Source organism: Spermophilus citellus, assembly GCF_964194105.1.
Source record: "Spermophilus citellus genome assembly, chromosome: 4".
Classification (NCBI taxonomy): Eukaryota; Metazoa; Chordata; class Mammalia; order Rodentia; family Sciuridae; genus Spermophilus; species Spermophilus citellus.
In genome coordinates, this window is record NC_138185.1 from 105,390,763 (window position 1) to 105,418,587 (window position 27,825).

Consider the following 27,825-nt stretch of genomic DNA (forward strand, 5'->3'; position numbering starts at 1 on the left):
ATTAAGGACAAGAAAAACATCGCTGTTGTACTCCCTGTGCCTTGCACATACCAGATGCTCCACTATTTGTAGAATACATCAGACTGAAAAGCATCCGTGGTTTTTTGAATACCAAGGATTTGGCAACAGATATAATGAAAACACATGCAAATCACGACGAACTGTAGAACACCATATTATTATACTGCTGCTCTGGAACTGAAATATCCCCAAAATAATTAAAAACTACATGTTGAGGGCTGATACAGAGTTTATTGAATTAGATTTTTCTATTTACAACTGAGATCACATCTACATACTATTCTGCTAGTCTACATGGGTACATTATCTCTAACAAGTTTAAGACTTATGATGAATGGGCTCAATCATACAAAAACACACTCACACACTCATACTAATTGTTTTAAAACAGTAGTGCATACATTAAACTCCTCCTATAAAGCCAGCTTTGATTAAAAACCACTAGTTTCAAAGATCTGTCTCTGATTTTGAAGATGAACAAAGATACACACTGTATGATTCTAAAATCTATTTTAGCCATTTTGTACAGATGCTAGCTTATCAGACTACAGTATATGTTTTTTAAAAGGACACTGATGAGGGGCACCATCTGGTGTTAACTTTAACCAGACAGTTGGCTTCCTCCCCCTCCCCCAAAAACCTTTGGCCAAGAGTTCTCCACTATAAAGATTGAAAGGACCTGGTGACACGACAACCATCAGTCCCATTACTGCCTGGAGGCAACAGAAGCAGGCCCACATCCTCCTTTAATTCTACCACACTATGCAACTTGTAAATGGTTCTGAAATTAGAACATTTACCACTGAACTTAAACACTTAGGGGCATGGAGAGTCAGCTGGAACAAGGGGAAAGTCATAGGTGGGTTGGTAAACAGGTAGGTACATGAAAAGCCAAGCTGCTCTGTCCAACACCAGTGTATGTATGTGCTTTAACTAGATGAACTCAGGAGGCCAACTGCAGCAGACTTGCTCAATTCACCTTCCAAATCAGAACAAGACTAAAAAAGCTCAGGCTTGAGTTGTCTATTATGCATAGGTTCCGCCAGTGATGAGGAGCTCATAAGCAGGATCTCTACTCCTTCTGCACAACACAATGCATGCACACAGCATGCCCAGCAGCTGTGGGAAGAAAACAATGGGGGAAAAGGCTGAAAATCCCTGTATGACAAGTATGTTCTTTATTGGCAATGGAGCTCTTTCAAATTTCAATGATCAATCACCAAAAAAGCAATAAATAGTGAAAGAAAAAATTTGTTATAAATACATTATTTTTAATTGTCTAAGAACTAAGCTTCTGCCTTATACCCAGGAACTTCGAGCTGGCCGAGAGTCAAAACTCTTTTACTGCATCCTCATTATCACATTCTACAGTAGCACTGTCCAAAGAACTTTGTACAGTGATGGAAACTTTTTAAATATTTTTTATTTTTTTAGGTGGACACAATATCTTTATTTTAATTTTATGTGGTGCTAAGGATTGAACCCAGTGCCCCACACATACTAGGTGAGCACTCTACCACTTGCGCCACAACCCCAGCCCAAGTGATGGAAACCTTTTGTATGTTCTGTTAAATATGGCAGCCACTAGCCACATGTGCCTACTGAACACTTAAAATGTAGTTGGTACAATTGAAGAGTTGTATTTTAAATTTTTATTTCAATTAGTTTAGATCTTTATATAAAGTGGCTTCTATATTAGACAACAAAATATCAGAGTGGAATGATCAAGACCACACGTGTTTGGGGCTGGGGTTGTGGCTCAGCGGTAGAGCGCTTGCCTAATGTGGGAGGCCCTGGGTTCAATTCTCAGCACCACATAAAAATAAATAAATAAAGGTATTAAAAAAAAAAAAGACCACACATGTTTAATGGTACCTTTTCAGGCATCTTTTGGGGAACAGGCTTTAAAATAATACACAGAATTCAGTACATGAATAGCCCTGTGGTAGAAAACCAATTCTGATGCCAAAAAACTAGTTTGGAGGTTTTCATTCCTTTCACATGTACTATTTTTAAAATCCAGGTTTGTGTCTGTGGTATTACATACATATTACTTTTTTTTTTTTGTTGTTCACTATTTTTATTTTTTATTTATTGGCGGACACAACATCTTTGTTGGTATGTGGTGCTGAGGATCGAACCCGGGCCGCACGCATGCCGGGCAAGCGCGCTACCGCTTGAGCCACATCCCCAGCCCAATACATATTACTTTTTAAAGGTCATTCTTCCTTCACATTTTATTTTAATAAGTCTTAATCCTTATGTGGTAGCATATTGAAATAGTAATAAAGTTATGCCATGTTATTTTGGCTAAACGAGAGGATTAAACCAGATTAGAGAGAAAAAGACTTCTAAAATTTTTGACCCAGCTTCTCACAAAATATAAAGAGTAACATAAGGGCTAAATAAAAGTTAATTTGCTGTTCTAACTGTTCATTGTCAACAAAAGGCCTAAGTTATTTGATTTTGAAAGACAGCACTCTCTGTACATATGGGGGTCAATCTAATTTCAACAAAATGCACAAGGTCCATAAACAGACTATAAAAGTCTGAAGTGGAAGATTAGCTACTAATGAGACACACATATACAGAGAATAAGGATGTCCTCATTCTAAATTCTTGATAGTTTAAAGCCACACACTCTGATTATATCCTCACATTAGCCACTATTCTGCCCATTCAGGATGTGTACTTGCTGTTCAAATCCATCAGTTCCGTTACATCAGTATCTGCTGAGTGTTTCTAGTTCAAAACACCTTAAAGACATTTTATAAGTGGATATTGTTGAAAGTTTACTAAGTATCTTAAGCCAATTCTAGACAATGTTTAGTGTCTAATTCCTAGAAAAATATATTGCGATTCATTGTATATAAAAACATTCTTAGAACAGCTATAAAATCAAACACAATTATGTTCCCAGGCAATGTTAAATTCAACAATAAAAATGTTAAACTCAGAAATTACTGATATGCTGGGGGTGGGGTAAGGGAATCTCTCTTCCCATCCCCACTTCCTCAAGTTCCTTTTAGTTGGTTAATTTCTAGAGGAGTCAGCATTCTTGAAATGAAGTATGAAATAAGTTTCATTTCTTTCCTTTTATTTTAATGAAGTCAACTTGTATTGATGTAAAAACAAACTAAAAAGCATGATAAAACCCCAAACTTGAGGAATAATTTGTTTAAGAACATCAAGCTCTATACCATAACTTTTTTAAAAATATATTTTTAAATTGTAGATGGATACATTTATTTTTTTTAATTTTTTAAAGTTATTGATGAATCTTTTATTTATCTATTTATTTATACATACATACATACATACATACACACACACACAGTGCTGAGAATCGAATCCAGTACCTCACACATGCTAGGCAAGCACTCTACCACTGAGCTACAACTCCAGTCCCACCTTTATTTTATTTTTTAATTTATTCCCATGCAGTGCTGAGAATCGAACCCAGTGCCTCATACATGCCAGGTAAGCACTCTACCACTGGGCCACAATCCCAGCCCCTGTAACTTCTTATAATCACCATTAAATATTATAAAACCATTTCCAAAGCTTTGTTATACCGAAATTTCATTGATTATTGAGATTTTCCAACAGTAGATTTGGGAATATTTTGGCTCCAGTGTCATATCCTACAATGAAACTTTTTCTCTGATATACAAATGATCAGAACTAATCCACCTCACTTAAATATACCATCAGCAACTGCAAGAAAATAATTACTAAATATAAACAAAAGTGTGATTAAAAAACCTGACTACCAAAGTAAAATGTTCTGTGACATTCTATGTAGTTAGTGGTATGGGAAATAGGGATTCTTATAGAAGAATTCTTTCACATCAGCAATATCATTTTCTGAGAAAAATATGGAAATACCTATCAAACTTCATGCATATATTCCAATCTCTGAGTTTGAGAACTATAAATTTTTGCTATAGATATAACTATGAACACACATCAAAGGATATTCACTACTGGCATTTTTATAATAGCAAGACTTTTATATAAGTCCATGAAAGTCCATTAGATAAAATATACCCATAAAATGAAATACTATGCAACCATGAAATAAAGTAGATTTATAATCCAAAAGATACTATTTAAAAAAATTTTTTAATTGTAGTTGAACACAATGCCTTTATTTATTTTTATGTGGTGCTGAGGATAGAACTCAGCACCTTGCATGTGTGAGGCAAGCGTTCTACCACTGAGCCACAATCCCAGCCCTAATTTTTTTTTTTTTTAAAGGAGCAAGGTACAAGCTATGACTCCATTTATATAACATTTTGAAATGATAAAATTTTAGAAATTGTGGTTGGTCTCATTACTGGATGTCAGGTTATGGGAGGAGAAAAGTGGTACAGTTATAAAAGGGTACCAGGAAGGAACCCTATGGTATTGGACCTGCTCAGTAACTTGACTGTACTGGAGGATACAGGAACCTACAGAGGTCATGAAATTGTATAGAGCTGAATACACACATACAAAAATGAGGAATCTGAGTAAGACTGGTAGACTGTATCAAAACCAATATCCTGGTTGTAGTATTATACTACGGGTTTTGTAAAATGTTATTGCTGATGGAAAATGGGCAAAGCACACAAGGTTATCCTTCTATATTATTTCTTACAACTGCATGTGAATCTATAATAATCTCAAAACAGAAAGCAAGGCACAAGACTGCATCCTATAAGCTATTTGCCTAAAAAATAATTGTGAACTTGTATAAGTTCAAACTATTTCTAGAAATCTATGTGGGAAACAGCAGTGGTTACCTCTAAAGAGATGAACTCAAGAAGTCAGGTCAAAACTAAGAAGGCTTACCTTTGACCAAGTTTGTAGCATATCAAATGGGTATTTTTAATTTTAAAAAACTATCAAAATTTAAGATTGATTTCCCTCAAAACTGTGGTAATATATACATAATAGAATATTACTGAGTCATAAAAAGAACAAAATCCTTTCATCTGTAGCAAAAATGGATGGAACTGGAGGACATAATGTTAGGTAAAATAAGCCAGGCACAGAAAAAGACAAGTACCACATGTTCTCACTTGTATGTGGAAGTTACAAAAGTTGATCTCATGGAGGAAGAAAGCAGAAAAGTGATTGACAGAAACAAGGAAAAGTGGGGGAGAGTAAAAGGATGGATACCAGATACCAAAATACAGTGAGGGTGATTCTAGTTTACAACTTATGTTTTATAAAGAACTAGAAGAGAGGAGTTCATAGGCTCCAAACACAAAGAAACGATAAACATTTGAGGGAAATGTTATTAATTATTTTGATTGGATCTTATACACTGTATATACCAAATTATCAAACTGTTTTCCATATATATGTACATTCCTTATGTGTCAAGTTAAAAAAAAAAAAAGATTGGTTTTCCTCAACTTATAAAATAACCAGAACATTCAAATTAGCTTCTCATGCTGTAAAATTTTAAAGAAGAATGATATAGAATATTACTTTTTTAAAATATTTTTTAGTTATAGGTGGACACAATATCTTTATTTTGTTTATTTATTTTTATGTGGTGCTGAGGATTGAACCCAGTGCCTAACATGTGCGAGGCAGGCACTCTTCCACTGAACCCCAGCCCCAGCCTCTAGAATATTATTTTTTAAAAAATGTCAGAATTAAGCTACTTAATCTTAACTTCTATCCAGGGAGGTCTGACCCCAAGTGTCATTTACTTATGTATTTTACTAATTTTAATGAATAACTAACTGGTAATCAAAAAAGAGAAGGAAAGAACAGTCCCAACCTCCTTCACACTTGGCAGACAGACCAGAAAAAAGTTACATGGTTGCAAGAAATAGTCCTCTGTAAAAATATGCTCTTGATCACTCCATTTTGATCAACTGTCAGACTTCAAAGGCTGACAATTCCATAAATTATCAGGATTCATAACAATTTAGAAATTTGATCTTCTGAGAATTTTAATTCTTAGATTTGTAACTGGACAGAGTATAAATGGAACCACAATTCAAGCTTTAGTTTGTCATTACCTGTGTGATGGTAATAGATCATGTTATCCTTGCTTCCTCTAATTTTTATGGCAAAACAAAGTGGTCAAGGACTGTGGACTCTCTAAGTGCTTTTTCTTGCTGTACAATTCTATATAAAAAATTGGTGCCCAAGCATAAGAGCTGATATTTGAGTTTGTTCTGGTTTTCCAAACCCAGGATACCAATCTACACCAATTTTGAATACCAAAATATTAGAATATTTACAAATACTCAAAAACAACCAACCAGCCTCTCTGCCTGCCCCCCCAAAAACTAGAGAAAATTCTTTTAATATTTCAAATGAATTTTTTTTCCCCCTTAAAAAAAAAAATCAAAGTTTTTATCTGTGAAAGCTCTGAATCCCTGATTTAGAATCCCTGAGTTCAAAATAACAAACTATTACCAGGTATTACTTAAGTTAGTGTTATTTAAATATAAAACATATATGCTAGACATACTTAAATTTAGAAATGAGTTAAAATATTTGTTTCCACTGAAAAACACTTAATGAAGAAATATCTGCCTGGCTAATAAATTTAACTAGATGAGGGGCATGGATAAAGTGACACTTTTTATCCATTTTTTACATATATATTGCATACTGCACAAACATAAGCACCATATAGTTCCAAAGCTTTTTTTAACAGCCTTACCAAATAGAAAATCATTAAGAATGCACAGACCAGAATTCCACTTGGGAAAAGGCACCTCCCACCTATGTCATTATTTTTATCTAAATTAATGTTTTTGCATAGATAATCAAAATATCATATATATTCTACTGATTACAATATTACTCCTATGCTGAACCACAAAGTGAATGCTCAAAAGGCAGAGACCGTAGTATATATAGAGCTAGGGTTTTTAATAAATCATTTCAGAGCTGTTGAATATAGCCAAGTAAACAATCACCCTTTTGCCAATTAAAAGGTACTTTCCATTACATATACTAGCTAGCTTCTGTTCAAATACACAAAGGTAGGAAACCTAAGCTATTTACATTTAAAATGGCAATTACAATTAATAATAAAGAGATATCTACACTTTCTAAAAATATATTCTCTGGACCCTAAAATTATTTCAAGAAATAAAAAATAGAACTCTGAGAACCAGATCTGATGTAAAGAATTTTTTTAATCCTGTTCAAATAGTTGGCTATTTTCAGTTGTAAGAATCTTCTAAGACATTCCTCTAAGGGAAACTATAAGATATATTGTATATTCTTAAGAAAACAGGAATGTTTTCTTTGTTTTTATGTGGAAGGGATAAACGTGGGGTTTTATTGGGGGTGGGAGCAGATAAAGTGAGAGGTGATCAAGCAATTACCAGCTACTTTGCCTAAACTATTATTTCACAGAAGTTGGGAATTATGCCCCCTCAGCTATCAACAATGGAATAGCACACTTCTATATGTGCCAAGTGATACTACAAATTTCTGGATGGTTGTTAGTCTATAAAAACTAAGCCCTTGAAACTAAAACCTCAAGAACAGGAAAATAAAAACTAGAAGGAAAAATAGAATACAAAAGATTGAAATATAGCTTTCCATTTTCAAATTGAAATAAAGCAATGATTTTTAAAAATTCTACGAAGTTCTATTAAATATTTCCCAGGAATACACTATGACAACTGTTTTTATCCTCAATAGATAACTCACTAATAAAGGCAAGAAAATAGGGCAAAGTTCCTTTATATGTAATCCTTTGCCAACAGATCTCTGGTTTCTTTAGACCATTTTGGTCTTATGTCTAGAAATAAAAAAAGGTTGGAAACTTGTAGCTGGTACTGCAATCACTTCTAGGTTACCTATATACACAGATTCACTCTACTTAGGAATTATAACCACACAGGGCCGACCCTGGTAACAACTCATGTTCTCCTCTGCTTACCTGAATTGCTGCAAAGGCCAGTGCTGCCCAGATAACATGCATCATGATTTCTTGTAGCTTCTTCACAACTAGAGCCTCACATCCCTGTAATATACACAGTCATTCTCATTAGGAATCTTTTTAAAAAGGAGAGTTGCAGAGTCACAGATTACTACTGCTACTCACTGGCAGAAATGAAAGAAACTAAAGAGGGAAAAAACATTACATGAATAGAGCAACTTATAAACACAAAATTAAAACAAAAGATAATACATTAAAAATGATTTACTATAAAACAAAATGATATTAAAGAAAGCAAAAAGGGGATAGAAAAGAAGTTTCAGGTAGTGTAAGGCAGTAGAAAAGAGGTTATCAGGCTGGACTCTAGTCCTGGACTCACCTCAGCATAGAGGTCAGAGGGATTGGCCAGGCTGCCATTGCAGCTACTAGCAGTCTCTCTGCAGCAGCTAAGAGGGACACTCTGGTTTTTGGTTTCTTTGAACCAATCTGTATTTTCCCAGTCTGAGTAGTTATGAATTCCACAACAGTGCAACTAGAAGAAAAGAGAATAGATAGTACTCCTTACAATACACATATACCAGGTTTGAGCTTTAAGACTTCCATGCACTATGGAGCTTTAAAATAAACTATTCTAGGCCATTGATGTCCAGGAGAATTTTTGCAACATGAGAAATGTTATGGCTGCATAGTCCAACACGGTTATACTAGCCACGAAGCTTAAAGCACTTAAAATGTGGCTAGAGTGACTGAAGAACTAAAAACTATTTAATTATTTTTGCATGCTGCTGGGGACCAAACCCTGGGCATTGAATACGCTGGGCAAGTGCTCTATCACTGAGCTATGTCCTCAGCCTCATGAACTGAATGTTTAATTTGGCATGCTAGTCACACATGACTAGTAGCCCCAAAACCTCCACATGAAAAGCACATTGTCTATAAAAGATAGTATCTAGCTAAGGAAAAATCTTCTTCTTACACATTAAATTTCTGGTTCTAAATATTATTTTCAAAAACAAAGTGTCTAAGAACAAGGTAGATCTTTCTATCTTCTGTTTTTTCTTTCTTTAGCATGTTGTAGTTTTCATTGTAGTGGTCTTTCACCTCTTTTGTTAAGTTTATTCCCAAGTATTTTATTTATTTTAAAAAATATATCTTTATTATATTTACTTATTTTTATGTGGTGCTGAGGATCGAACCCAGTGCCTCACGTGTGTGACGCAAGCGCTCTGCCACTGAGCCACAACCCCAGCCCCCCCAAGAATTTTATTTTTTGAGGCTATTGTAAATGGGGTGGTTTTCCTAGTTTCTCTTTTAGAGAATTTGTTATTGTTGTATAGAAATGCCTTTGATTTATGGGTGTTGATTTTATATCCAGCTACTTTGCTGAATTCATTTATTCCAGATTTCGGTTGGAATGTTTTGGGTCTTCTAGGTATAGAATCACATCATCTGCAAATTATAATTTGAGTTCTTCTTTTCCTACCCATATCCCTTTAATTTCTTACTTCTGATTGCTCACCACTATGTTAAGTAGAAGTGGTGACAGAGGGCATCCCTGTCTTGTTCCAGTTTTTAGAGGAAATGCCTTCAATTTTTCTCCATTTAGAATGATGTTGGCCTGGGGTTTAGCATAGCCTTTATAATGTTGAGGTATGTTTGTGTTGTCCCTAGATTTTCTAGTGTTTTGAACATGAAGGGATGTTGTAGTTTTAGCAAATGCTTTTTCAGCATCTATTGAGATGATCATATGATTTTTATCTTTGAGTGTACTGATGTGATGAATTACATTTATTTATTTCTGTATGTTGGACCAACCTTGCATTCCTGGGATGAACCCTACTTGATTATGATGCACTATCTTTTTGATATGTTTTTGTATTTGATTTGCCAGAATTTTTGAGAATTCTGAGAATTGAGAATTTTTGCATCTATATTCATTAGAGATGTTGGTCTGAAGGTTTTTCTCTTTGATGTGTCTTTGTCTGGTTTGGGAATCAGAGTGATACTGGACTCATAAATATGTTTGGAAGTGTTCCCTCTTTTTCTATTTCATAAACTAGTTTGAGAAGTATTGGTGTTAGTTCTTCTTTAAAGGACTTGGAACTCAGTTGTGTATCCATCTGGTCCTGGCATTTTCTTGGTTGGTAAGGCTTCTGACGGCATCCTCTATTTCCTTGCTTGAAATTACTGTTTTAAATTGTGTATATCATTCTGATTTAGTTTGGGCATATCATATGCCTCTAGAAATTTGTCGATGCCTTCAATATTTTCTATTTTATTGGAGTACAAATTTACAAAATAATTTCTAATTATCCTGTATTTCTGTAGTTTTCATCGTAATATTTCCTTTTTCATCACAGATGTTAGTAATTTGTGTTTTCTCTCTCCTTCTCTTCATTAGCATGGCTAATGATTTACCAATTTTATTTATTTTTTCAAAGAGCCAACTTTCTGTTTTGTCAATTTTTTTCAATTGTTTCTTTTGTTTCAATTTCATGGATTTCAGCTCTGATTTTAATTATTTTCTGTCTCGGTACTGCTTTTGGGGTTGATTTGTTCTTCTTTCTAGGGCTTTGAGATGTAATGTTAGGTAATTTATTTGTTAACTTTTTCTTCTTTAAAGGAATGAACATGCAATGAACTTTCCTCTCTGAATTGCCTTCATAGTGTCCCAGAGATTTCAATATATTGTATCGGTGTTCTCATTTACCTCTGAGAATGTTTTAATTTCTTCCTTGATATCTTTTGCAACCCCTTGTTCATTCAATAGTATATTATTTAGTCTCCAGGTGCTGGAGTAGCTTTTATTTATTTTATCATTGATTTCTAATTTCATTCCATTGTGGTCTGACAGAATGCAGGGTAGTATCTCTACTTTTTCATATTTGCTAAAATTTGCTTTGTGGCATAACATATGGTCTATTTTAGAGAAGGATCCATGTGCTACTCAGAAAAAAGTGTATTTGCTCATTGATGCATAATATACCGTATATATCAGTTAAGTATAAGTTATTGATTGTACTATTGAGTTCTTTAGTTTCTTTGTTTAGCTTTGTTTGGAAGATCTATCTAGTGGGGAAAGAGGTGTATTAAAGTCACCCAGAATTACTGTGTTGTGATCTATTTGACTCTTGAACTTGAGAAGAGTTTGATGATGAACATAGATGCTCCACTGTTTGGGGCATATATATTTATAACTGTTTTGTCTTGTTGATGTATGGTTCCCTTAAGCAGTATGAAATGTCCATATTTATCCCTTTTGATTAACTTTGGCTTGAAGTCTACTTTATCTGATATAAGGATGGAAACCCCTGCTTGCTTACATAGATCATATGAGTGGTATATTTTATCCCAACCTTTCATCTTCAGTCTGTGGGCATCTTTTTCTATGAGATGAATCTCTTGAACGCAGCATATTGTTGGGTCTTTTTTAAAAATCCAGTCTACCAGCCTATGTCTTTTGATTGGTGAGTTTTAGCCATTAACATTTAGGGTTATTATTGAGATATAATTTGTATTACTGGTCATTTTTGTTCTGAAATGTTGTGATTTAAGATAATAAAGCATAAAATATGTGTAGATAAGACTGATTAAAAAGCTGATAATTTTTGAGGCAGGGTTATAGGTATTAAAATCTTACTATTTTATAGTTTTGTCTGTTATCTTTTTTTAAATTTTTTTTTAGTTGTAGATGGACCTTAATTTTATTTATTTATGCATGATACTGAGAATTGAACCCAGTGCCTCACATATACTAGGCAAGCACTCTACCACTGAGCCATAACCCCAGCCCTGTTATCTTTTCTGATCTTGTTTTCTGAAGACATACTTAGTCTTTCCATCTCCCTGTGATATATACTTCTCTTCCATCATCACCTGTATATTTTGGCAGGGGGGGTGGGGGAAGTCAGATTACTAAAGAGTATAAGATGCTTCTTGCTGGCTTTGACTAGATGGCAGTGGAGTAAACTTTTCAAGGGTGAAGGTCAAAGAAAAAGATTGAATACATTGGGTGGTTAATCATGGGTGTGAAGACACATGGCCAATTTACACAGTAGTTGCAGAAGTAGTTTAATGCTAACCCATTAGTGAGTGGTCCTCAAAAACAAATTTGCCTCAAGAAAGCTCACCTGTCTCTGTACATAATCAATAGCCCTGCTAGCAGCATCAGGATTGGTTCCATTGTAGGTTTTATAAACTTTCTGAATGCGGCGGTCAACCTCATTTTCCACCTGAATTAAAACAAAGAATTCAGTCCCTCAAAGATAATGTTAAAGGTACCATTAGTCAAGGTTTCACTAAAATACCTAAATGGCACGTTTGTAAACTGTCACAGCTCTCCATAAATTTCTTGAAAGAGTTTTCTCCTTGCTGCCTCCACATAGATTTTAATTGGAAGGAAAAGGTTCAAAAATATCACAGTACATAGATTAAAAGCATTCAAAAACTGTGAAAGATGGCAAGCTAATAACTCCAACAATCCGTTCAAGGAGAAAGTGATTGATTTTCTATAAATACATGCCTTCCTTTTTTTTTTTTTTTTTAAATTTTGGTGGTCCTAGGGATTGAACTCAGGACCTTATGCCTGCTAGGCAAGCATTCTACCCAAGTTATATCCCCAGATCAATGCAAAGGAGGCAAAAACCAACTTTGAAGCCTCTGTAACATATTTCTAGGACAAATACCAACATTATTTCTATTTTACTTACTCAGTGTTCAGACCTGGCTGAGCCAAACGCACATAAGTAATCAAGAAGCAAAAATAAATAAATAAATAAATAAATAAATAAAAAATCCAGTCCTCAGGAATGGTACTTTATGAAAAAGCTGCTGTCCAATGTATGTCAAAGAAGAGACGGGAAGCAAACTTCAAAACTTATTGCTGACAATTACAACAGTGGCAGGTAAGTGTCATTTAATAGTTTTTTGTATCAGAATTTCTTTACCCCTTTCTAAATTGTTTAAACCTATTTTGTAATTATAACTGTGATGTAACAAGACTAATAATTAGATCATAGGGACATGATTCATTGTGATTTTTTTTTCTTGTTACAGTTGCTTAGTACCTTTCTTAGGTATCAATGGTTTAAATATCAACTTGACATACCATGTCTTTGACTTAAAACTGTAAATGACAGTAAGAATGATTCTATTACACCATGGCTCTAAAATTATATCAAAATTAACTAAAGTAGCTTATGTAGTCTTAAGTGGTACTGTTAGTAGAAAGCAAAAACAGCAAAACAGGGAAAACAAAGGGAATAACTAAGAGAAGACAGGGGCAAGAAGGAGTGCTGACAAGAGCTGTCAGTGTTCTAAAAGGCAAGACCCTGTGTTCTTCAGGAAGAGCGTAAAAGGTAGGACCACACTCAAAATATCTTCTATGTCCAGACCCAAGGGATTCTTAAAAAGAGGCAATGAAAAATGAGATACTCAGAAAACAGAAAATGTATTACAACCTTGCCATTCAAAACACAGGATGTCTCTGGGCTAAGGAAATAGTAATAAACTTGTCAGCTGATCAACTATTCATTTGTAGCTTGCCGTAAGATTCTTTTGTGTGTGTGTGTGTGTTGGGCCTTGAACCCAGGGGAACTCAGTACTACTGAGCTACATTCCACTCCTTTTCATATTTTGAGACAGGGTCTTGCTAAACTGCCCAAAATGGCCTTTGATCTCTCAAACTTGTGATCCTTCTGCCTCAGCCTCCTGCACAGTTGGCATTACAGGTGTGCACCACCACTGCATCTTGCCACATTAGGTGATAATTTAAAGAAAATTAAATGTAATCAAAAATTTATACTCTATATATAGATATCATGATATAAAAATAATTTCTAATTAATTTTAGATATTTAAAGCATTACCTTAACTGAAATAAGGCAGAAGAAGATGTTAACTCTAATAAAATGACTACTTCTTGGGAAAAAAAAAATTTAAGTCACCTTTTAAAGCATGAATCACAGCAGACAACATACCTTTGCTCTGTAAACGTATCCCAAAACCACTACAACAACTTCTGTGACGAAAACCAAGAGCAGGATGATGACAAACTGTAAGGAGACATTGTCAAAAATTAAGTACAAAGTAGTTCTAAATAATCTCTTGACAGAAAGCAATTATCAGAAACAACAGCTAGAAGTTTAAGACAAGTGCTAATTCTGTTCCAATTAGAAGAATCAAGCTCAATTTCAAGCTCAATGCAAGAGAGTTAACGGAGATGAAATACTCCTGCATGCTCTGATGACACGTGTAGTTAGTGAAGTGTTAACTTACTGTGGCAAGTCCGCAACGACTTTCCCGGATTGTGGCACAGCAGCCAATTAGCCCAATGATGAAAAGCAGGGCTCCTACTGCTATGATCACTACAGCAGGTATGAGAGTGTACACATCTTCAAAGAAGTGGTCATAGTCGTCGTAAGTGATGAAGACATAGGCTCCCACATAGCATAAAATGCCTGCTGCCCCCTGTAGGAAACAAGGTCACAGCAATGGTCTGTAAGCCCTCCCAGTAAAATTTTTCTACTATTTCTTAGTAGGATATAATTTAATGAGAGTTCCCTTCACTCTTAAATTTATCTACTTGTAGACTTTTTTCAATGAAGCTGAAACATCTCTTATGATCCATTTTTAAAAAACATTTCTTTACTAGATAAAGATGCAAAATTTTCCAAACATCACCTAAATTTTTAACAATTGATGGTTCAGCTAGGACCAAGAATGCATGAAGCAAATAGCACTGATGACAAGTACACACATATGTGTATACCCAGCTACCCCAAAGGCTTATCTGTACCTCAACTATATGTCCAGTGGAGACAGATGAGGTGGTGGAGGTAATACTCCTTTGCTCACCATAATTGCACTCCACAAATGGAGAGATTAGGCATAAATGACAAGAGGTAGGATTTGAAAGCAGGCAAACTGACTCCAGAAATCTACACATCTGATCTCTCTATCCACCCTCTTGGGAAAAGAGAATACCAACCAGTTAAGTACAATACCTACTTCCAATAAAACTTGCTGTTCTAAAGACTGAAATGGTAAAAGGCCAGAGCACACAGTCGCTAAAGCACTACTTAGGCCTTAGAATGGTGCTTCTCAAACTTTAATGTGAATAGGAATCACATGAGGACCTTATTAAACTGCAGATTCTAGTTCAGGAGTTCTGGGGGTGGGCCTGCAGGTCTAGCAAGTTCCCAGGTGCTGCTGCTGGGTCTAACACACTTGGAATAACAAAGTTACAGGATCCAAGGGGAAAGTGAGTGCCCAATGTGTTTTAGCTGTTACTGCAGAGTTTTACACAAATTCCCCTCTATCACCATCCATTTTTCTATCACTGAGTACCAACTCTGTGCTGACACACTAATGTCACTTGCTTATACATGAAAGCAAATGCAGTGTCAGGCCAAGTCTTTGTTCTAATGAGATCATTTGTTTAACTCTCAGAGGAACAGAATTATTTTATTATTTTTTAAAAATTAAATTTTAAAATTTTAATATATAAACCATCTTCAAACTAAAAATGACTCCCACAGTTGTAGAGATACCATTCACTACTCTGAACCTAAAATCTGTTCATTTCTTAAGTCTGTGGGATTCAGTAAGCCTGGGTATCATCAATACACTTTCTTATACTAGGCCATTAGAATCACTGTTGCATCTGAAAAATATTCCATTTATGTAAAGTTGGGCAGGTAATCTGATTTTTAAAAATCATATATATGTGTGTGTGTGTGTGTGTGTGTGTGTGTGTTTTAAATGAGAAGAATGGAAGAAATTTTTGAAAAATTATTTGTCCTCCTCTGGCTTCCAAGGGGCCCTTTTGTGGATTTTCTTCCTACTTCCCTAGCTGCTTACTTTCTCATTCTTTTCATGGACTTTTCTTTCCAGATTCTGAAATCTTAGGGAACTCCTGGATATTATCTTCTGCTGTCTTCTTCATACATTGCGGGGTGGGAAAGATACTAGGGATCAAACCCAGAGGCACTCAGCTGCACCCCAGTCTTTTTTTTTTTTTTTTTTTTTGAGACTGGGTCTCACTAAGTTGCTCAAGCTGGCCTTAAACTTGCTACCTCCTGCTTTAGCCTCCAGAGTGACTGGGATTACTGGCATGCACTGTGGTGTCCAGCTCTTCACTCATTCTCTAGCTCACACTGTAACCTATCATCTTGTACCCACACATTTCCATTTGGAAGTGCCATAGACAACTCACCCTCAACCTGTCTCAAGTCCTGTCTTCTTGCCCGTACCATTAATTTCTCCCTACATTCCTCACAGAACAAAAGGCATCAAACGCCACATTTTTTGTTTGAACACCTGAGTCACCTTATACTCTGTTCTTGGCCCACCTCTATATCCCAGTAATCACCAAACTCCTTCAAGTTTACTCCTAACACATTACTTGAATACCTCAACTTTAACCACTGTGTATTTGTCTTAATGTGGGTCTTATCCCTGTTTACTTAAATCTTGATGACTCTCCTTCCCCATAAATAATATGTTCTTTGTATTACTAGGGTTATTTTTGTTAAAATACAAACCAGATCAAGGCATAAATGTGATTAAAATAATGATGAGGCAAATAAGTGAGATGACCTAAGTAGTCTGTTCTTTTAACCCTCAGGGCATATATCCTTTCACTTCTTTACCTCTTCTGTTGTCTCTAGAATGCTCTCTTACTCATTAGGACACAGCCTCAATTCACCTCTTTCTTGTGGAAGCCATTCTTGACAGTTTCAGGCTGAATTAAGTATTGCCTGTACATAGCTCTAACAAAGCATTTATTACAACTGTTACGTATAGTTATACATGTTGCAACAAGTCTTCTGGGCACAAATTATGTCTACCTGTCTTTCAGCCCTGTATTACTTATCAGCTAGAACAGTGCTTAGCACATAATAGGTATCAGTCAAAATTCACTGAGTACACTGCATCTTATCTCTTCTCTTGAAATCACCATCCTATCTCTATAGTAAGCTTTGGTTTGTATGTGCTTTCTCTTCAGTCCAATGTTTGGTTTTAATTCACTATTTAAACATGATTTGGCAACTTCATCCAGCTTACTGAATACTAATGGCCATTACATCTGGTATATATTCGTTTATAAATGGTACTTATGGACTGTTCAAAGGTACTCAGTTCATTGACATATTTGCTCTTGTAGCATGTTACTTTGGGATGAAGGTGAGCCCAGAAAGGGAAAAGAGAAGCAACAGGTCAATAGTTTGGGTACCTTTATTACAGAAGTATATGGACTCTGTAACAAATGCCCTTTTAATAAAATACTATATATTTATGCTATACATTCATATATACACATATATACACATAACATTTTGCTGGAATAAATCAGCCCTCCTAAAAAGGAATTTATCAAACTCTACCCACTCTATTTTCACTAATCATCTATCCTTTAGATTCTTAGCTTTTCTTATTCAAAGGAAATATTTATTTCTTAAAAGGCTTGAAATTAAAATGAATTCCATTTCTGGGCTCCTAGTAAATGAAGTTTTTTTTTTTTGAGACAAGGGTCTCCTGCCTCAGCCCTCTGAGTAGCTGGGACTACAGGTGTGGGCCACTGCACCCAGATAGTACATGAAGTTTTAACTTACATGAATCTGAATGAAAAAAGATAAAACTGGAGGATATATGTAATTAATATTACATATATCCTCCAGTTTTATCCTCCATATATATTGATATGTTTTCCTAAACTGAAGGCAATCCACAAAATTACTAAGTTCCTTAATCTTCATCAAGCACAGTGAAACTTGCCATTGGAATGTGGCAATATTAAAAAGAAAAAGACTTGTTACAAGCTGAAAGATAAAATAGTTCTGTTGTCAAGTGTTAATGATTAATTTGAATCGTAGGACACTGAAGAACTGCAAGACTTATACTTAAGTGCTGCTTAGCCATGGGTCAAGTGAAATGTTTCCTGTGCTGCTCCCTCTACCCAGAATGGGTCACTCATTTGAAACTGAGACTACAAAGAGGTAGGAAAAAAATTAACAACTGATAAAATCAGATTTATACAAATGCAATGGAAGGCTAGTAGGAGGTACCATTTTGTAAAGCTGTCTATTCTTGTGAAACCGACTCTAGAGCACTTTCTTTTCCCAGACTGCAAACAAGTCAACATTCAATTTACATAGTAGAGATGAGAACATAACAGACTATTTTGGCAACATATAACAGGAAGCAATGTACCAAGTGCATATACCAAAATGGAAACTGTACTGATTGCTGATGAGAATCTATATATAAATGCAATAGAAGTTGAAAATAGAGGATATGTTTTCCTAAACTGAAGACAACTTCAAAATTTTCTTTTAATGATATCTGTGTATGGTATCTTGTATCTTCAGTTGTATAATATTCATGAAATATTTCTTATTTTATAACACCAGTTATTTTGAAAATGCAGGGTAGGTGTCCCAACAGCTGAAGACTAAAACCAGCTATAAGCAATTGCCTTAAAGACATCCAACACTTGTATGAAAAACATCCAAAAGAACAGGGGAAAAGCAATTTGTATCCTCAGTGCAAGGGATGTTATAAATAATTCCTAACTACTGTGTACAAGGACTTTGTAGTCAGTCAGATTTTCAATGTAGGACTTGTGACATTAGAAAAGCGAGTAACAGGTGAGCTTGGTTAAATCCTCCTTTTGAAGGTCTGTGATGGGATTGGAATCTATCAAAGGATCTGGGCTTTGCCAACAAAGGCAGCTGCAAAGAAGGGGGTGGGGGGAGGGCAGTGCAATAGGAGATGAAATGTAGAACTTGGAAGCAGCTGAACTGCTTTAGTCACTGCTGAGAGAATCTGAGCCTATAAGGAGGATTTGTACAAGGACAGTATACTAAAAATATTCATGCTTTTTACAAAGAAGTGAAAAGAAATTTAAGGGAAAGGCTGTGGTCTGAAGTTACAGATGTAAAAAAAAAAATCACTTTTTCTTTTTAAACTTTTAATATACCTATGCTTTAAGTCACAGAATTTTAAAACTTTAGGAGAGCCAGTGCTTTTCCATGACACCAAGCTGTTCCTCTTAAAAATAAAGCTATTGTGCTCGCTTTGGCTATTTTTATGAATTTCAAAAGTATCATACTTCATTTTATCCTTTTTCTACATATATACAAATGTAAAATCTCTTAAAGTAAGAACTTCCGTTCTATATTAGACTGTTTTGATGTTTAGAGACTAGTTTTCTGGGGATTAATTCAAATCTTCTACAAAAACAAACAAGCAAACAAACAAAAAAACAGATGAGCTGATGAAATGCTGCAATCCACAAAATTTCTGAGTTCCTTAATTTTCATCAAGCACAGTGAAACTTGCCATTGGAATGTGGCAATATTAAAAAGAAATAGACTTGTTACAAGCTGAAAGATAAAATAGTTCTGTTGTCAAGTGTTATCTATATGGAAATTTAAAATGTGAAGGTGGAAGCATATACAGAACATTTGGGTAAAGATGAAGCAAAGAAAAACAGAAGTGATTTTTTTGCAATGGTTTATAGGAGACTAGGATGATCACGTTTAGAACCAGCAAAGATCAGGACAAGGTAAAGACCAGGAACCATTTGGACTTCACCTGAAAGCACAGTGCCTGACAAGTTCTTGCCTGCCTTCGTGATCTGCTCCTTTGCAGGGATTTTGCCTCAAAATAATCAATTGTAAAGCAGAAGTGATTCAAATTTGGGAGGGAAAAAAATAGTTGAGATCAAGCAAAAACTGCTGTGTACTCTAGACTTTTAAAAAAGCAGATTTTCAAGAGAGGACTGAACAAAAATCAATCATATATACACATCCTTAATTTTTTTAATATATTTTTTTAAATGAGTATTGAATCCACATCACTACTGAGCTACATCCCCAGTCATTTTAAAACTTTAAATTTTCACACAGGGTCTCGCAAATTTGCTGAGTCTGGTATTGAACTTGCTCTCCTCCTGCTTCAATATCCCAAGTGGCTTGGATTATAGGCATGCACCACCACATGTGGCTCTCAGCTTTCTGAAATGAGTTTTCTGTATAGTCACATTAGTTTTTTTATATACCTCTCTTCTCCTCTCCAAGGAATTACCAGAAATTCTATGCAGTGCATTTACCCTCATGTTATTGTTACTCTTAAAGCATCATTTAAATCTTTTAATCTACTTTAATATTATAAAATATTAAATTAATTCAATATTGTCTAATCCAGTCTTATCTTGTTTCAACTCTGATTTAACTCTGATAAAATAACTCATGTCACTAAACACCATAACTCCTTTACTAAGTCCACTGCCTACATATCTCATTTATTCTCTTAATGACTTTTAAGAGGGGGAAAAAAAGACCATTCCAAAGACTTTTGGAAATTAAAGCTACTCTTACCAAGAGCTTCTGCAGTTATTAAAATCTTATTTTCTACTTAACAAATTGGTCATTAATAAAGCCTAGGAGTATTCAAAGACATTGTGAAGGTATTTTGGGGGGAAATAACACATATCAGCCTCATACTGAGCATTTATACTTTTATACCTTCTAATTCCACTTCTAGGAATCATCCTTAAGTAAATAAGTCAGAAGGAAGCAAATATTTGTACATAGGTTTGTCATCAAAATATTACAACAAAATTGTGTAATAGTTAAAACAAAAGAAAAAGTCCTAGTCAGAGGAATGCTTGCATTGTAGTTCTGAAGTATTTTATTAAAGCATAACTTCATAACGTTTATTGCAATTTAATGGAAAAACACATATATCACAAAGACATTTTATAAGAAAACCAAAATGTTAATTTGGTTGTCCTGAATGGTAGAATTATGTGGATATTGGTTTCTTTTTTTTTTTTTTTAATTTTAAATATTTATTTTTTAGTTCTCGGCGGACACAACATCTTTGTTGGTGGATATTGGTTTCTTAAAAAATACTTTTTAGCATCTTCCTAAATATATATCTAACTTACATAATCAGAAAATTATCCTAAATTACGTTTAAAATTGATTTTTTCCTCAAACAGATGAATTCCTAGATCTGTCCTTAATTACCAACATAAAATAGACATCTCTTTGATTCCAAATATTTTAGGAACAATCTCTCCCAATTATCACTTTTCTTAGGTTTGACTTTGATTTGTTTCATAGATGTTTTCTGATTAACTAACAATTCAGATTCTTTCAGTACAGTCTTTTTTTCATAAACATCACCACACACATTTTAAAAATCCTACTTTGAGTGTAAAGTTTTAATAAATCACTTCTGCCATCAACATAACTGTCATTATTACCATTACAATTTAATAAGAAATATTTTAATCCTTTACGGTATTACTCTGATGATATTCCTAAGCCCATAAACCTCAATTCTGCTCTATTTTCACCTTTTCCTTATATAGTTTTTTAAAATTATTGTTCATCCAGATTAACAAGTTGTTCTATTTAATCCAATTTAAACCTATCCCAGTTCAGATGGCAATGAATTTGGAGATCAACCAATTGCCATAGTCAAATTATTGTTAACAGCAAGGAAACTGGCTATTTTCAGACACACGGGGCTTCAAGGGTCATCTGAAAAGCATGGAATTAAAACATGAATTTTCTTTGAGACTCTCTGTTGCCCCATTCTATTCTAAAAATTAGAGTCAGTTACTGTAGGAGCCTAGAGTGCCTAAGCTCTATAATAGTAGATTTTTGTCTATGTCTGGGTTATGTGTTTAATCAGTAGCAGCAACAATGTAAAATACTGCATGTCAACATTTACTACTGACTCCTTTTAGATTAAAAACAAACATATAAATGCAAATAATTTTTCTCATCTCTTGACTCTGCCAAGACACAAAAAGAAAAGGGGTGAAGAGGAGGAAGAAATGATAATATTTTTAAAGGAAGATCTGAGACTATCCATGAATATTTGGGGGTGGGAGGAGGTATACCTAGAAATTAAATTAATTTAAGAGTCTTCTCCTATTCCCATTAGCTGTCAGACATCAGGGACTGTGTCTTTTTACTCTCTGTATTTCTCATTAATGGGTACAATAGATCTTCAGCAACCATTTATGAAGTGAATGATCATTAGGGTATACTTTATGAAATATTCTGCAACCAAGATCCTAACTTGGATTGGATTTTATGGGATAAAATTCATTAAACTACCTTAAAGAATGATAAATTTCCTAGAAGGCTAATAAACATCCTGTTCCTTAAACTGCAACCAAAGAGAGCTCTCCCACTGATTCCAAGTTCTAAATGATTACTCAGGGTTCACAAGGCAATTGGTCAGTAGACAGATGACTAAGAGTGTAGTAAGACTGGAAACATTAATTTTCTTTACTGTCAAAGACAAATTAAGAAATACATTTCTGGGCTGGGGTTGTGGCTCAGTGGTAGAGTACTCACCTAGCATGCACAAGGTTTATAATAGGGTTTGTCATCAAAATATTATAACAAAATTGGGTTCAATCCTCAGAACCACATAAATGGAAAATAAAGATATTGTGTCCACCTAAAACTAAAAAATAAATATTAAAAAAAACACATTTCCTATATGTACCATGACTTGCTTCCTGACAAAGTTAGCTTTTCTTCTACTGAACTGAAAAACAATTACTAAAAAAAAAAAAATTGTTGGTTGAAGGTGTGTTCCAATGATACAATCTTTGTCAGAACAGTCATACAAAATAGGAGAAATACAGAAGACAGAAAAACAACTTCTAGGATGTAAGAGTATCAGACTACCAACTTAAAAGTGTAGGAGATGCTAGAAAACAATGTACGTACAAGACTGGTGACAATACTTGGGGAAAGAAAAACTTTTATTATAATATTTTAAACAAAAGACGAGGGCATGAAACTTCTCTTGGGTAGGAGACTTCTCTTGGTAATCTGAATATGCCAAGAATATCCTTGCCTTATGGCCTATAGCCTGTTCACTCAATCCTGAAACCTCCCCACCTCCTCCAATTTACCCCCCCCAACTGGCTCCTCCTTACACTCTAGATTAAATTTTATCTCCCAAGAGAAGCCTTCTCTGCCAATTTAGAGCAGTCAATCAATCATTATCCCATTATCTCTCTTTGCATACCACATCACTATTTGCTATTTTTCTTTTACATTTTTAATTGTCTTGCTCCACTTTAAAGTTCTATAGGAACAGGAATCTCTATTGTCTTTTTCACCATTACATCTACAACATAAGCACAAAGGAAGTGCTCAAATGTTTTATATTTGTTTAACAAAGCATTCTTCCTCAATTATATGTAGCCACAGAGGGAAGTTTGGTGAGTTATTTAAGGCAGAGTAAATTTTAAAGGTTATACAGGACTTTCAAAAATGATTTGCACATATAGGGTGAACATTTCTCATGAATAAAGGTTGATTAGTGAAGGTCCACATTCTGAAGTTGTTTCTTTCTAATGGTACTGCTCCCCACTACATAGGTGTTTTGTATTACTATCATCTCTCATAATAGATGGAAACATCAGCCTAAATATTATAAATGCTACAAGCATGGAAAAGCTTTCTTTAACAGTCTGTCATGCCTATGATAAATATGTGCAAAATAAATATTATCCAACTGTTTTTTTTTTTTCTATTAGGGTAGAAAAAGTAAAGGTAATTTGCATAATACAGGACTTGATTAAATACTCAAAAAATTAATTTACCAGAATAAAAACATGATATTAGAAAGCATTGATATAAACTTGTTTTAGCTGAGGTTTCTTGGATTATATCACATGGCCTACCAAAATAAAAATCCTGGAAGATCTTGGTACAAAAGTGCACATTATAGAATAGACTAATGACTATTTGTTTACACCTGTCTTCTAAATTTAGCTGTTTACTCCAAACACTCCTAACCTCCTTTAATAAATGTTTACACAACCAGCACTGATACACTTATATTTAAAGCTATATCCTTCCATAAAAGCAAAGATTCCTAGGAACTCAGGAGGCTGAAGCAGGAGGGTTTCAAATCTCAGGCCAGTCTGAACAATTTAGCAAGACCCTGTCTCAAAATAATATTAAAAGGGTTGGGGGTATCTCAGTGATAGCTTGCCTAGGATATGAGAGGCACTGGGTTGAGTTTATGGTATTCAAAAAAAAAAAAAAAAGAGAAAGGGAGATTCAAGTTGGTATATTCTTTTAGTTGTTCAATTTCTTTCAAGCTACAAACTCTAATATTCTGGAATTTGGTGAGGAACTTTTTGTTAAGACAGAATTTTCAGAATTTTAGAAATGACTGTTTCCCCTTTTAGTTTGCACCTTTGCACAAGACCCTTCTTAAAAACTGTACCGTCCAAAACAAATCTACATGAACAATTTTGTCAGTCAGAGCCTTAGTATTTTTTTTTTAGAGAGAGAGAGAGAGAGAGAGAGAGAGAGAGAGAGAGAGAATTTTAATATTTTTTTATTTTTTGGTTTTCGGTGGACACAACATCTTTTTGTTTGTACATGGTGCTGAGGATCAAACCCGGACCGCACGCATGCCAGGCGAGCGCGCTACCGCTTGAGCCACATCTCCAGCCCCAAGCCTTAGTATTTTTGTACTTATCTACTTCACTGTACTTATCTAATATCACAGTTCATTCACTGTACTGCCAAGGGAACCAAGATACCAAACTATAAGGTTTAATAGCTGGGCGAGGTGATAATCCCAGTGGCTCAGGAGGCTGAAGCAGGAAGATGGTAAATTCAAAGCCAGCCTCAGGAATTTAGTGAAGCCCTAAGCAACTCTGTGAGACCCAGGTCTCAAAATAATGGGGGAGGGGGGGCGGGAGGGAGTTGGATGTGGCTCAGTGATTAAGCACTTCCGGCTTCAATCCCTGGTAGTAAATAAATATCTTTCCAAAGCCATTAAACTTAACACTTCACTACTACTGGTACCAAGGGAACCTAAACTTTTGATGTCCTCTATGGGGAATATTTATTCTTCCACTTAATGGGGGGGAACTAAACAAGAATATACTTATTAGAACTGAAGAATTGAAGAATGCATTACAAATTTCCAGGAAGACCCAGTTAACATGTTTTGAATGTATTTCTTCATTCATAACATTTTTTAAATAAACAAGTTAAATTGTGTAGCTTAAATGCTGGTACAGTTTCTAAACAATGTTAAAATCAGTATATTTTAGAGAAAGTGCCTATAACATAGTCTAACAAGAGTCTTCCCTTTTCTAAATATTTTTTTTTAATTTTTTCAGTTGTAGGCGAACACAATACTTTTATTTGTAGGTGGTGCTGAGGCTAGAACCCAATGTCATATATGTGTGAGGCAAATGCTCTAACACTTAGCTACAACCACAGGCCCCTTTCTAAATCTTTTGAAATCACACCTTGCTCTAACACAGCAGGTTCTAAAGTATGGGACAATCTGGGTTTTAATACCGACAGGCTCTAACACACCTTGGAGTAAATCTGAAAGTGCTCATCTGTAAAATAAGCATGCTAATATTCCCTGCCAGATAATATTCCATGTAAAGTTAAGGGTAATTAATATGTGGTAGGCACTCAAATATTAAATATTTCGACCAGTATCAGATTCCAACAGTTTATCCATAAACTGATAATTTGTCAGGAGACACAACTAGTACTATTCCCTCACTGGTTATGCTGCACTATGCCACATTTTTTTCTTTGTATGTCTGCTTAACTTCTTTATCACAGCTCACAAAAAGTTTTACTATCCTACTAACTCAAACAAAGGAAGTTCAATACTATAAACTTCTTCAGTGGAATAAATAATAGTACAAATACTTACATAATTTTCAAAGATTCATGAAACAATCACTTGGAATTAACCGATATTATATTGCAACTAAAAATTTGATTTAAAGGAAATGGTTCCTGTATTTCCAATATTTTTTCACATTAACACTGCCAGTCTGAGAGCTTGAATAGTTTAGAATTTGCCTAAATACACATGCTTCAAAAACCAAGTTTATGCCCATAAAATCACAAGCAACTGTAAAAGGTACCAAGCCAAGTTTCTGCCTCTTAGTAAGTATCTTGTTATCCAACAAAGTGTTTCTCATTTGGGGAATCCCTGAAAATTACATTTCTTTTTTAAAAGGCCTTTAACTCAACAAACACTGCTCTAATTAGAGAAGAAGAAATCATGGAAATCCCAATGCCATGTGGGTGATTCTGAACAAGTACTATCTCCCAGTCAGGACTCTTTTCCTCACTTTTTTCTTCCACAAATACCCCAAAAAGAAAGTGATTTATTATCAGTAACTTTTTATGCTACTACAATTAGGATATGAAAGGTTTCATTCTTTGTTGTGGATAAAGAGTAAGGATTCTTTCCAGAACAGGTGTGCATATTTGTGGGAGGAAGGAGCTGACTGGGGGCCAGTGGAGATGAAGAAAAGGACATCCAAAGCTATGGTTATGGGACTGGGGATGTGGCTCAATGGTAAAGCACTTGTCTAGCATGCAAAAAAACTTCCAGGATTTGATCCCCAGCACTGAAAAAAAATAAAAAATAAAATAAAGCATGATTAGTGGGAATGTTCAAGTATTTTTCTGGGGACTGCAGACAGAGAAAACTGTCCAGGGCTAGTAAGTGTTTATAAGAAAGCTGAAAGGGAGGAAAGGGGATTTTGGACGTCACTGAGAATTTCAATACCAGACAAGAAACAGGCTGAACCCTTATTCTACTGCTGAAGCTGTTGTGCGTTGCTTTTAAATAAAGCAATGTGATGGAAGGCAAGCTTAAAAGGATTTATCCGGGTACAAGGTCCAAGTGGACTGGTGGGTGGAGATTATTACAGAAGTGCCCGGTGAGATAAGGACCAGAACTAAGATGGGATAATTATAAATACCCCTTTCTCTGAGGGCAGGTCGAAGGAAATTCAAAGGGCACTTTTTATGAAAGTGAACTCATTGTTTTCAAAATCTTGTGACATCTGAATCATATTTAACCAAGGCTTATAACCTAAGGTTTTTCGACCCCATGACCAAAACAAATACAAAGATTTTCTTGGTCAAAGGAATATTTGGCTTCTCAATCTGAACCCCCGATTCAAGACTCTGGGCTGGTGACCAGCCAACCAGTTCTCCATACACAAAGAGCTCCACATCAAAATTCACGGCGTGGGACTCGGTGGCGTCCCCACATATCGGTACCCTTTGCTGGCCTGCCCCGGGACTGCCACGCTCTCTGCTGGGGGCCTGACAAAGGAAGTGGAACCTGACCCTTTGAGGAGTATCCTGTTTCGGGCCTGAGGTTTTGAAACACTCTGCAACTAGAGCCCCCCGTCCAGCAGGCTGCTCCAGAAGCTTGAGGGGGCGCTCGGCCCAGTCTCCCAACGCGGAGCCCTGGCACCAAGCCAGCAGGCCGGGGCCTCAGGCCCCAGGCGGAGGCCGCCGGGTGGAGGCCGTGGGAAGCTCCCGAAGGCTTCCCTTCACCGCTCTCCTCGCGCGGCCCTTGGTCTGGCCGAGGAGCGACCTAGCGAAACGGCCCCGGAGGCCGGGCCCTGCCCGCGCCTCGGCCGCAGCCTCGCCATGGCTCCTGTCCAGGCCCACCCCGGCCTCCGTCGGGCGCTTCCACCGAAGCCTCCCCCGGCCGAGCCGCCAGCCCCGCGCCCTTCCCTGCCCGCCTGGCCCTCTCACCCAGAAGATGAGGTTGAGAAAGACCAGCACGGTCTTGGAGGAGGTGATGCCACACTGGCCCATGGTGCCGGAGGCCCGCGGAGGCCCGGCTCGGCGAGCGGGGCAGCGCTCACCGAGCGAGGGGGCAATGGCGGCGGCGCCTCCCCGCTGGGAACTGCTCGGCCTGCGCGCCTCTCCCCGCAGACCCCCGCGCCGTCGCGCAGCCCCGGCCCCAGAAAGCACCTCGCTAGTCCGCGCAGCCGCCGCAGTTCCCCAGGGCCATTCCCTGGCAACCGAGGCCCACCTCCC

At 36.0% G+C, this 27,825-nt stretch overlaps 1 protein-coding gene across 1 annotated transcript; it reads right to left on the reverse strand.

The window, feature by feature from the left end:
* Positions 1-232: 232 nt before the first annotated feature.
* On the reverse strand, positions 233-27,795 carry TSPAN3 (tetraspanin 3). The gene is made up of 7 exons (XM_081289887.1): positions 27,538-27,795; positions 14,210-14,401; positions 13,912-13,986; positions 12,064-12,165; positions 8,313-8,465; positions 7,934-8,017; positions 233-1,140 (listed from the first exon to the last, which is right to left on the reverse strand). Exons 1-7 carry the CDS (start codon positions 27,598-27,600, stop codon positions 1,048-1,050), a joined length of 762 nt encoding a protein of 253 aa, XP_081146013.1. The 5' UTR covers positions 27,601-27,795; the 3' UTR covers positions 233-1,047.
* Positions 27,796-27,825: the final 30 nt, after the last annotated feature.